The 11349-nt window shown below is 38.0% G+C and overlaps 1 protein-coding gene across 1 annotated transcript; it reads left to right on the forward strand.

The window, feature by feature from the left end:
• Window positions 1-3711: 3711 nt before the first annotated feature.
• LOC110716652 (putative calcium-transporting ATPase 11, plasma membrane-type) lies at window positions 3712-10046 on the forward strand. Its single transcript, XM_021895300.1, has 7 exons — window positions 3712-3885; window positions 5594-5648; window positions 5760-7702; window positions 7876-8031; window positions 8141-8312; window positions 8480-8781; window positions 9293-10046. The coding sequence occupies exons 1-7, from the start codon at window positions 3712-3714 to the stop codon at window positions 9599-9601; spliced, it is 3111 nt and encodes a 1036-aa protein (XP_021750992.1). The 3' UTR covers window positions 9602-10046.
• The last annotated feature ends 1303 nt before the right edge of the window (window positions 10047-11349 follow it).

Here is an 11349-nt window from a genome sequence, read left to right on the forward strand (position 1 = left end):
CGCAACAATCGTCCTCCGGGCCTTGGGGTCCGGCTGTTGGGAAGAAGAAGCTCTTGGAGCGCCCGTCTAAAAAAGAAGAAGTCAGTATATGCATAAACACAACTCCAAAAAGAGGGTGAAAGGTTCGAAGCCCACCAAGGGTGCCCCCTTGTTGGGGGAGTCGGTTGAAGACTGTTGCATGATGGAGGCCCGCAACATGGCCGCCGCAGTCTTGGAGGCGGTAATTTTGCTCATAGCGTCCGCTGCAAAAACAAATAGCAAAGTTAATAAATCATAACAAGAAATGCATGGAACAACAGAGTATTCGACAGGCCGGCTACCTCTTGAGCACCGACTGCTGAGGCCACAGGCGGCCAAAAAGTACTCGTCGTAGAGCCATTTGAAGCTCGGGACGCAGTGTAGGGGTACTTGCTCTCGTACCCCTGAAGTAGAGTTCACCTTCGCCTCTACTTTGAAGAGTCCTTTATCTAGGATCTCTTTCTTAGCCTTGGGGGGAACAGGCGGCATGCTGCGGCCGCCTGCAAGAAGGGGCGGATTCCTGTTCCACCTGTTGAAGCGCTTGTTCAGCTCTGTGTCTGAACTCTCAATGATGAGGAAGGTGCTCCGCCAGTCCTTCCATTTGTTTGCTTTACCTCTCGTCATGAGGTAGCCCCTGTGGCTCGTCAATTGATACCAGCCGGTACCGCCTGCCTTAGGGGTCCGGCTGAGGTAGTTCATGTGGGCGAAAGCCTCGAAGCTCGGCTCCACCCCATGCAGTTCGCACCCGGCCACATAGCCGAGTACGTTGACCCAGGAGTTCGGGGCTAACTGCCATAACCCCAACTCATACCCATCCAAGATCCGCTGAATAGCCGGATGTAGTGGGAAGCGCAGCCCAGCCTTGATGGCCGCCTCGTAGCAGCCAAAGCAGGCGCTATCATAACTGGTACCAGCCGGCCAGACGACTGTGTCTTCTGGATCCGGCACAAACACTAAAAAGCCGGGGCCCATTGTGTGGTTTGCGATAAAGCTCTCCACTTTCTCTTGCATGGCTGTGATCCGGCCCCGAGGTACCGTGCAGTAGTAGGGGGTATTTTGCTCTCGGTGAGAGGCGGATGGCTCCGCCCAATCGTCCCCCTTCTCAACTGCGTGAGAAAGCCTCGCCTCTTGCAGGCGACTGTTTTTCTCTTCTGTGTCCAGGGAAGCATGGCCAGAAGAGCTAGACTCGGAATCGTCCTCTGACGAGTCCGAAGAGGACGACTCCTCCCCTCTCCCGGAGGGGCCCACCTCCTCTCCTTTAAAAGGAGCAGGAGAGAATGAAGAATTGTCAACTGTAAAATGGGAAGGGGTCACTTCGACTCCTCCCTCAGAACTGCCGGCTTTCAAGCCGCTTTGTTTCACCTCCACATCTGGCGCCTGGTCAGATGTTTCACTAATCGGCACCCTGTGGGAGGAGCCGTCTGAGTTTGAGATCCTGGCAGTCTTTTTTGTTCTGGCCATCATGCTCTGCATAGACACAGATACAGTCGGACTTTGTATAAAGGACAAAGATGGGTCCGGAAAAGGGCAGGCGGCACTCCTAGTCCTAGATTCAGCCGTCCCCGGTGACCGGCTGATCACTAACCTAGGTCGTGTCGTGTGCTTCCGCGGTGCCATTTCAAAAAAGAATAAAGTAAAGAGAAAATTAAGAGTAAGAGAACCGACGGTTACCTGAACGAGTGACGTTGATGGAGTTCTGAAAATCCTGTGCAGTCGGCTTGTCAGAGCAGGCGGTAGGCAGAAAGTGTCCAAAATGTCAGAGCAAGTTCAGGGGTCCGAATGTTCTCTCACAAAGTTCTCAAGTGTGAAAATGACTGAAGTCAACACTCCCTTATATAGGCGAAGTGAGAAGGCGAAGGGTCACTTCCAGAATTCATAATTTGGGCGGGAGAATCTCTCGGCCTTTCGCCGAGTGACACCTGTAGCAGGCCGTCGCCTGTTACAGTGCGACACCTGTCACAGGTAACACGTGACCAGTCACGTGCCACCTGTGAGGGGCAAATGATTAGGGGATTTTGCTCCCACCAATCGGAATGCGCCACATGGGCCAATCAGGTTCTGCCAAGTGTCCCCCAGTTGGAACTGTCAGGGCTTGCCACGTGGCACACGCTTATTCGTCCACCTTGGACCTATTATGTCATGACACGTGGCATACTCCATGCCTAATGGAGAAACCGGCCACCCAGGCCCAACTTCCGAGGGAAGCCCAATCAGCCCTAGGTTAACCTAAACCTAGGATTGGCACGTTTCCCAAGGTTATAAATACCTCCCTTAATCCTCATTAAGGGAGATTACATGAATTACAGGCTGATCACGCTAAAAAAAGCAGATTACCTACATTAAACACTCTCACCTAGAGAGACCCAATCACTTTAATTTCCGCATTAATTACTCCTTAAACAAGTACTAACTTGATCGTTGGAGGCGGAGCTCCCACCACAAGGAGTCTCCGTTGTTTTGCAGGTACAGGCGTCCGGTTCCAGTCTCGGAATTGTAACTCTCCCGCAGGACATCAGAAAACCCCGAAACACTTTTCACTTTATTAATGTAGTTCACCTACTTTCTCCTCCTATTTCTTAAATACCGTGACAAAACACAAACATGAACTATGTTTTGGGACGAAGGGAGTACTTTAGAAAAATTATAATTTTGTGGCTACTTATTGAAATCATATTATTGTAAAATTGTAAATATTCAATTGGTACTCTCTCCGTTTCATAATGTTAGTCCCATATAGAATCAATCACATAAAATAAGAAAAGAAATATATTTGGAATCTAATATTAAAGTACAACATAATTCATGATTATTTTATCTTATTTTACTTTTTAAATTTTTTATTAGGAAAGCACAAGTCATAATTGCATAATTTAAGGTAAAGATTTCCTTACTTAGAGTTATGTCATCAATTCACAACTTATTAATTAAAAAAAAATCAAGTTATAAATAAAATATATTCAATATGGGTATATCTTTTTGAAACGCCCAAAATAGTATATGGGACTAATATTGTGAAACGGAGGGAGTATTATTTTTACTAATTGATAATTAATAAAAATATTATTGATCAAAGGTTTTGTATTGATATATGTTTCTAAGAGTACTATTTAGCATTATTATAAGTCATTCTACTGCGTCCGAATCACTTGGGTCAACTTGAATTTTATTGTGAATGCAATCATTTGAATTTTAGTCGTAGATGATTTTTCGCGGTACCAATTTATCATAGAAAGTATAATTATTTTTCCTTGGTCGTATTTTTCCTTGGTCGTATTAATTGTGGTTTTAGCTTCAGTTTATTTTTGGATTTCATAATTATAGAAATAAATTTAATTTGCATACATTAATTCTAATTTCCCACGATATATTGCACTAAGTTAGCGCCTTAACGAAAACTAAATTAATAATTCTCTCCATATGTGGACAGTAAAATCCCAAAAATTCAGTTTTTATGTTTTTTTCAACGAAACAACTCCATAGTTTCCTCCTACCGTCAACTAAATAAACATTATTTACATATATAGTGTTATATTATTCCCTTTAGAATCGGATCATAAACCATGTCATCATTCAAATACTACTCTTTTTTTTTTCAACAAAGATAACATAACATAAGTTTTGTCACTCCTATTTTGCTTTTGTTTCTTTATATTTTATATTTTCATAAACAACAATTCAACGAGTTTTCATAAGATGGAGAAATACTTGAGGGAAAACTTTGACGTTGATCCGAAGAGACCTTCGGAAGAAACATTGAGGAGATGGAGATCAGCTGTTTGGCTCGTTAAAAATCCTCGCCGTCGGTTTCGTATGGTGGCCGATCTTGCTAAGCGCCAAGAAGCTGCCCGTAAAAGACTCAAACTTCAGGTTATCATCTCTTCTTATTATTCTTTTTCAACATATTCATCACTTTTCTTAGCGAATAATTTTTTTTTCCCTCGCTTGTTTCATTATCCTTAAATTCCTAGGTGTTTTTTTTTTTTTTTTAATTTGATTTGCATTCGTATGAAAATAATCATGGATACATTTTGCACCTGAATGTATATAAGAATCTCTCGTATTTTCGTTATGCATGCATGTGCAAACACTCAAAAAACTTGAATTATTTTCGACATTCCAATTTTTATTTTTATGGTAATGTCGAGCAATTTGAGGCGCGGTATAATCATGAATTTAAATATATTTTTTGAATTTAATTTTAATTTTACAGATTTATAATTAAAAATTTCAAATTCGTATTCGTAATTGTGCATCAAAATGTAGATCTTAAAGCAACAAATTGACAATTGTTGTTACAACTTACAAAGAATCTAAACAGTACGAGTACACGACTACTAAAATGGTGTTTATAGTAATAACAAAATGTAACGTGGAAAAGTCTTCAATTAGGTATTTAAAGGGTATGAATTAATTACAATTTACAACTAACAAAGTCATTGGTAGAACAAGAAGTGGAAAAGTATGGTTGCATTTTTATGAGTGACTTGTCAATTAAGGTGTGGAAGTTGAAGCATCTAGCTTAGGAATAGTTAAATGTCACGCAGGCAACTCAGAAAGTGTACATGATGCATAATGCACTTTTTTTTTTTTTTTTTTTTTTTTTTTAAAAAAAAAAAAAAAAAAAAAAAGATATTTTAGTTTTTAGTAAATTAGACCTAGAATGACACATTTTAAAGCAAATGGGCATGACAGGAAAACGGAGGGAGTACGTACTTTAAAATTGAGATTTACTCCGTATAGTATTTGACATTCATTTTATATTCCTTATGTTTTAAACCAACTTTAAAATATACTCACTCCGTCCCTAAAGGCCTAAATTACATTCCTTTTTCTCTCTATTATGTGAGGAATAAATGCTAGAAAGATGAATGTAATTTAGGGACGGAGGGAGTAACTTTTTCCGTTTTGTGATATTTATCACTCATATTTTGTCCGATAGTTTAAGGATGCTGTGTGGAGATCCTAAAATAAGTTGTTTAATGTATGTAACTTTAACATAGACACATAGTAGCTCATTTATAATGTGTGAAAGTGAGACTCGCGAGCAAGGGGAAAATAATTATTGGGTTATGCTATGGTAGTTAGTAGTTCATTAATATCCAAAAAAGAAATGTGTCAATTATTCTTAAACGACTAGAAAAAGTGTGTGAGTTATTTTGAAATAGAGTTCATGAACACCAAATGAATGTTTCCACGTGATTATTTGAATTCTTTGAGCATAGTCAAGTGATGTTATATTAGACGTTTTGTATGTTTTCCATTTGTTGACATACTGTATTTTCATTGACTAAGCCAGATCCCTAAGGAGGATGTTTTTTGTTATATAATTAATTTCTGAACTTATTAGCCCTTATTGAACTTCGTTGATATAAAATGGACTGAATCGGGCTCAAGATGATACTTTTGATAGATGTCTTGCATAACCTGTACGAAAATTATGTAAAAAATGCATTTCTTAGGCTTCCAATGTATATGTTTTCTGTTCATTCAAAGTAAATTTGTCAAAATGTCTAGTAACTTTTATTCATTAGAGTAACTTGTTTAATTTGTTATTTTTTCTGTTATGATCTTCCAGGAAAAAATGCGAGTTGCTTTGTATGTACAGAAAGCTGCTCTACATTTCATGGACGGTACAACAGCTAACTACTTGTGCTATGTGTAAAGATTCATGTGTACAATTTACGTCGATTTTCTTTTATCTGTTAGCCTCATTATCTGTTCAATTCCTTTGTTATGTGCAGCTGGCAGGAAAGATGAATTCACTGTGTCAGAAGAAGCAAAACAGGCAGGATATGAAATTCATGCAGACGAGCTAGCATCAATTGTTCGCGGTCATAAAATACAAGACCTTAAAGCTCATGGTGGAGTGGAAGGGATAGCAGAGAAGATTTCAGCGTCTTTTAAAAATGGAGTTAGCTCAAATGAAACAGAACAACGCGAAAACATCTTTGGTGCTAATCGATTTATTGAGAAGCCTGCAAGATCTTTCTGGAGCTTTGTTTGGGATGCTTTGCAAGATTTGACCTTAATCATTCTACTGGTATGTGCTGCTGTTTCTGTAGGAGTCGGCTTAGCAACAGAAGGGTGGCCGAAAGGTATGTATGATGGTACAGGAATTATACTCAGTATCGTGTTGGTTGTTATGGTGACTGCTATTAGTGATTATAAGCAATCGTTACAGTTCAAAGACTTGGACAAAGAAAAGAAAAACATTAAGGTACATGCTACAAGAGATGGAAAAAGGAAACAGATTTCGATTCATGATTTGGTTGTTGGAGATGTGGTTGTTTTGTCAGTAGGAGATCAAGTTCCTGCAGATGGACTGTTTATCTCTGGCTATAACTTGTCGATTGATGAATCGAGCTTATCAGGTGAGAGTGATCCAGTTCATGTAACGAAAGAGAAACCTTTTCTTCTGTCAGGTACTAAAGTACAAGATGGTTCAGCTAAAATGCTGGTGACTGCTGTTGGTATGAGGACTGAGTGGGGGTCTTTGATGGAAACACTCAACGACGGAGATGAAGAAGAGACACCCTTACAAGTTAAGTTAAATGGGGTAGCAACTATTATTGGTAAAATTGGTTTAGGATTTGCTGTAGTTACATTTTTGGTTTTGGTAGGGCGGTTTACAGTGGAGAAATCGTTGCAAAACGAGATGAGTAATTGGTCCTCAAAGGATGCTTTGAAATTACTAGACTACTTTGCAACTGCTGTTACCATAATAGTTGTTGCAGTTCCTGAGGGACTGCCATTAGCTGTAACTTTGAGTCTTGCATTTGCGATGAAGAAACTGATGAACGACAGGGCGCTTGTCAGACATCTCTCAGCCTGTGAAACAATGGGTTCTGCAAGCTGCATCTGTACTGACAAAACAGGAACTTTAACTACTAATCATATGGAGGTTACTAAACTATGGGTACAAGGACAAGTTATGGACATCTTCTACACAAGTGGCGATGCTGTAGAATCCTTGGTAGGTAGTAGGGCATTTGATATACTTCTACAAGCCATATTTCTTAATTCAACCTCTGAAATTGTTAGAGGGGTGGCAGGGACAATGCCAAAGGTATTAGGAACTCCAACCGAAAGAGCAATCTTAGATTTTGGTTTGATACTTAGATCCAAATTTGCTACCTTCCAAGAGGATTACAAGATACTTAAGATGGAGCCATTTAATTCTGTTAAGAAAAAGATGTCGGTTCTTGCAGCTCTACCTTCAGGTGGTGTTCGAGCCTTTACCAAAGGCGCGTCAGAAATCATACTTGATATGTGTGACAAGCTTTTGGATCCTAATGGGAAACCATTACCACTGTCTAAAGTTATGAGACAGAATATTACTAATGTTATAAACAACTTTGCTTCGGGTGCACTAAGAACTATATGCATTGCTTACAAAGATATGGAGGAAAATTCAAGTGAGGATAGCAACATACCTGAAGAGAACTATACATTGATCGCAGTCGTTGGGATAAAGGATCCACTACGTCCAGGAGTTAAGGAAGCCGTTCAAACTTGTTTAGATGCCGGGATTACTGTAAGGATGGTTACAGGGGATAACATTAACACTGCTAAAGCCATAGCAAGAGAATGTGGGATCTTAACTAGTGATGGTTTAGCTATTGAAGGGCCTGAATTTCGCAATATGACCCCCAAGGAGATGCAAGATATTATTCCAAAGTTGCAGGTACGAGTATATATATAGCAAATTAATGATCAATCTAACATTTGTTATCCTATCACTTATAAACTCAGGGTGGTCTTGCTACACACGTACTTTAAGGCCTTGTTCTCGTAACCTTATAAAATACAGAAAAGTTTAGATTCACAATACAGAATTTACATTATGTTACTTTTCAGGTTATGGCTCGTTCAATGCCACTGGACAAACACACACTAGTCACCCAATTGAGGCAGAACAGAGAAATTGTGGCAGTAACCGGGGATGGGACTAACGATGCCCCGGCTTTGCATGAAGCAGATATTGGAATTGCCATGGGAATTGCAGGAACTGAGGTTGTTTCACAACTTTTCCTCCATATCTTTAAACAGAACATTTAAATGTTAAAACTTTGATTTATTATATTGTTATACTGTTATCTTTTCTTATCCCATTTTCATACAGGTTGCCAAAGAAAATGCTGATGTTGTAATAATGGATGACAACTTTGCAACCATACTAAAGGTTGCTTGCTGGGGTCGTTCTGTTTATGTAAATATTCAGAAGTTTGTACAGTTTCAATTAACAGTTAACATAGTTGCTCTAGTTACAAACTTTGCTTCTGCTTGCATTACAGGTTCGTTTAACATCTATATTTTATTTCTATTTAAGAAGAAATTAATAAAGCTCAGTTAGGCTACCTATTTATATTTATATCTAGTTAAAATAACCAATTTCAATTTCACGAAATCATCAGAAATGTTTATTTTTGTATACTAAGTCTAAATGTTGCGAATGCTGCAGGTTCTGCTCCTCTTACAGCAGTTCAGTTGCTTTGGGTGAACATGATTATGGACACTCTTGGAGCATTAGCACTAGCAACTGAGCCACCTAATGAACAGTTACTGATGAAGCGGCCGCCTGTTGGGAGGGATGAACCTTTTATAACCAACATTATGTGGAGGAACATAATTGGTCACAGCATCTACCAGTTGGTTGCACTTGGAGTTCTCCAGTTTGGCGGCGAACATCTCCTAGGTCTCACTGGGCCTAATGCTACTAAAACTCTTAACACCTTCATATTCAACACCTTTGTTTTCTGTCAGGTAATAAAATTGGTTAATTTTTTTATCAGATATAAACTACATTACCCTGCAATTTCCATATAATGGCATGAAGCACCTTAAACATGTCTAGGTATAGTCGTATAGATCTGCCAATGTGCCAAGTTTGAGTCAGTCAATTTAATATTTCGGGTTTAATTTTAAGCAATTTTTTTGTACCAAGTTTTGGTAGGTCATCAAGATTTATGTTTATTTTAGGTCGTTTTTTTAAATCCTGCCAGCCCGGGTTTATGTTTATTAGAGTCATGTACAATTTCGGGTTATGAACAATTCATGTAATTTTTCATAGGTGGATTAGTCAATCTCAATTTTCATGCTTATGATGCATTGTTTTACTTATAACGGTCATTCCAGTTATAATAGGTCGGGTTTGGGTAAGGTCATTTTTCTAGTCTAACTTGCATTTGTGCCTCCATTGCACAAACATAACAACGTGTTAGAATGACTTGTGATCCTTTATAATTCATTTTGAATGACACATTGTTGTTTTCAGGTATTCAATGAAATCAATAGCAGGTACATGGAGAAGAAAAATATATTGAAGGGAATATTTAGAAACTGGATTTTCTCGGCTATCATATCCACCACAGTCATGTTTCAAGTGATAATCGTTGAGTTTCTAGGCACATTCGCAGACACAGTGCCACTTAACAGCAAGTTGTGGCTACTAAGTGTAGGAATTGGAGCAGTAAGCTTGCTGGTAGCTGTTTTGCTGAAATGTATCCCGGTCGACAACCTTGGGTATCCATCTAAGCACCATGATGGTTATGAAGCACTGCCTAGCGGTCCAGAACAAGCCTAAACTTGGACTAACACAAGAAGTTAAGCTTGCTTTTTTATTTGAAGAAACAATTTATAGGAGCATAACACTAGTTGATCTTAAATTGCACCATTATTGTGTTTTTCTCTGTTTTTTACTGTAATTGAAATCAGTTTTTTCTCCCTAGGATATCTGATGACTGATGTAACAGGTAGTTTAAGAATTCATCCTTATGTTGTTTATTATTTTTAACTTTTTTTTATTTACACTATGTTTGGATAACAATACTATTGTAACAACACTTGTAACAATAGTGAAGGAAAAGGGAGGGGAAGAAATAAGAGGGGAGGGAGAAGGCGACATTTCATTTTCCTTCCAAATCTCTCCAAAAAAGGAGGGATTTGGTTTATTAAAAGTGGAAGGAAAATGGATCTTTCCAATTCCTTCTTATATTAGATATCCAAACAAGGGAGGATGCATTTCTCCATTTTTCTTCTCTTCATTTCCCTCCATTTCTCTCTATCCAAACATATAGCGTTTAAACATTTTTATTAACATATGTAGTTTATCTTATTTAAATGTTTATAATTTTATTTATTTGTTATATTAATTACAAAACACTTTAGGTATGAAATACTGTAAAACCGTAGGTCACCTAAGTAAAAATATATGGAGTATGAATTTAAATTAATTTGAGCTTGTTTGTATTTTTTAAAAAAAAATTAATGAATCAATAAGGCCGTCAAAAGCTGGCACGGCACGATAACCTGACAGGAACCTGACACGAAATAAGCTGGTCTGGGTTAAGAATTCTTGACGGGAATCTGTTTTTGATTATTAGTTTAGTTAAATAGTACGTGAACAAATCTAAATAAAATTGAAAACTAATCAGCCTAGTCCTATCTAGAGTGTCTGCGCACTGGTTATTGCATCAGCACAGGCGGCTAGATAGAGCAATTGAGGAGTGGACTCTTTATCAGTATTTCTTGATTTCAATTTCAACAAGCAAGTTTTTTTTTTACTACTCTTTTTTATAATCTTCTTTTTCCCCCGGCCAGTTCTCTTCCCTTGCTCTGTGAATCATCAAACTTCAGCAGGCTTTTGTTTTCCTTAATTGGACTTAGTACTTAATTGAAGTAAACTTTTTTTTCAAGAATTATCTCCATCATATAGTTTTCCTAAACATATAATCCGTACTTAGTTTAGGAGCTGTTCAACCTAGTTTCTGAAACTATTTCTGTTGAAACTTATAGGTTTTGATGATGATGAACTTAAACTAAAGCAAACTCAACTAAAGGTTTACAAGTGTTTAGGTTAGGAGAAGTTGACCTTAGTGGTGGAAGAGTATCTCGTATTATGAAGACTTGAAGAAACCTTAGTAAAAAGTTAATCAATAGAAGAAGAGTTCTCTAACAAGAACTAAACTCCTTAACAAGAATGTTCCCTAACAGGAACTTGAAGGTTGTAAGCTGAAGACAGTAAGTTCCACAAGGAACTTAGGCTGCGAAGTTCCAGTTGAGAACTGGAGATCAAGTGACAGCATGAACTTGTTCCTCATCTGCGTGAAGCCCAAGTTATTCAGGATTACAGAAGCGTGGCATTGCAATATTAATTTAGTTAAGATTCTATCTTCTAGATTTATTGTTAAATATGTTAATAAGATATGCATGAAATTTATTAGAGACGTGACAAGATAATTTGGCAAATAGATAAAATTGGAAAAATATAAAAAGATAGATTTTTGAAAAAGAGTTTGTTTTAATTTATTTTCCAAAAATTAGTAAAACGAT

This window comes from Chenopodium quinoa, unplaced genomic scaffold, assembly GCF_001683475.1.
Source record: "Chenopodium quinoa cultivar QQ74 unplaced genomic scaffold, ASM168347v1, whole genome shotgun sequence".
In the NCBI taxonomy this organism is placed as follows: Eukaryota; Viridiplantae; Streptophyta; class Magnoliopsida; order Caryophyllales; family Amaranthaceae; genus Chenopodium; species Chenopodium quinoa.

What these genes read in the sequence shown, in the direction of transcription:
- LOC110716652 (XM_021895300.1), top strand. Translation starts at nt 3,712, where the DNA reads ATGGAGAAATACTTGAGGGAAAACTTTGACGTTGATCCGAAGAGACCT. An exon ending in GTAAAAGACTCAAACTTCAG is followed by an intron (nt 3,886 to 5,593) that starts GTTATCATCTCT and finishes ATGATCTTCCAG; the next exon opens with GAAAAAATGCGAGTTGCTTT. An exon ending in TGCTTCTGCTTGCATTACAG is followed by an intron (nt 8,313 to 8,479) that starts GTTCGTTTAACA and finishes CGAATGCTGCAG; the next exon opens with GTTCTGCTCCTCTTACAGCA.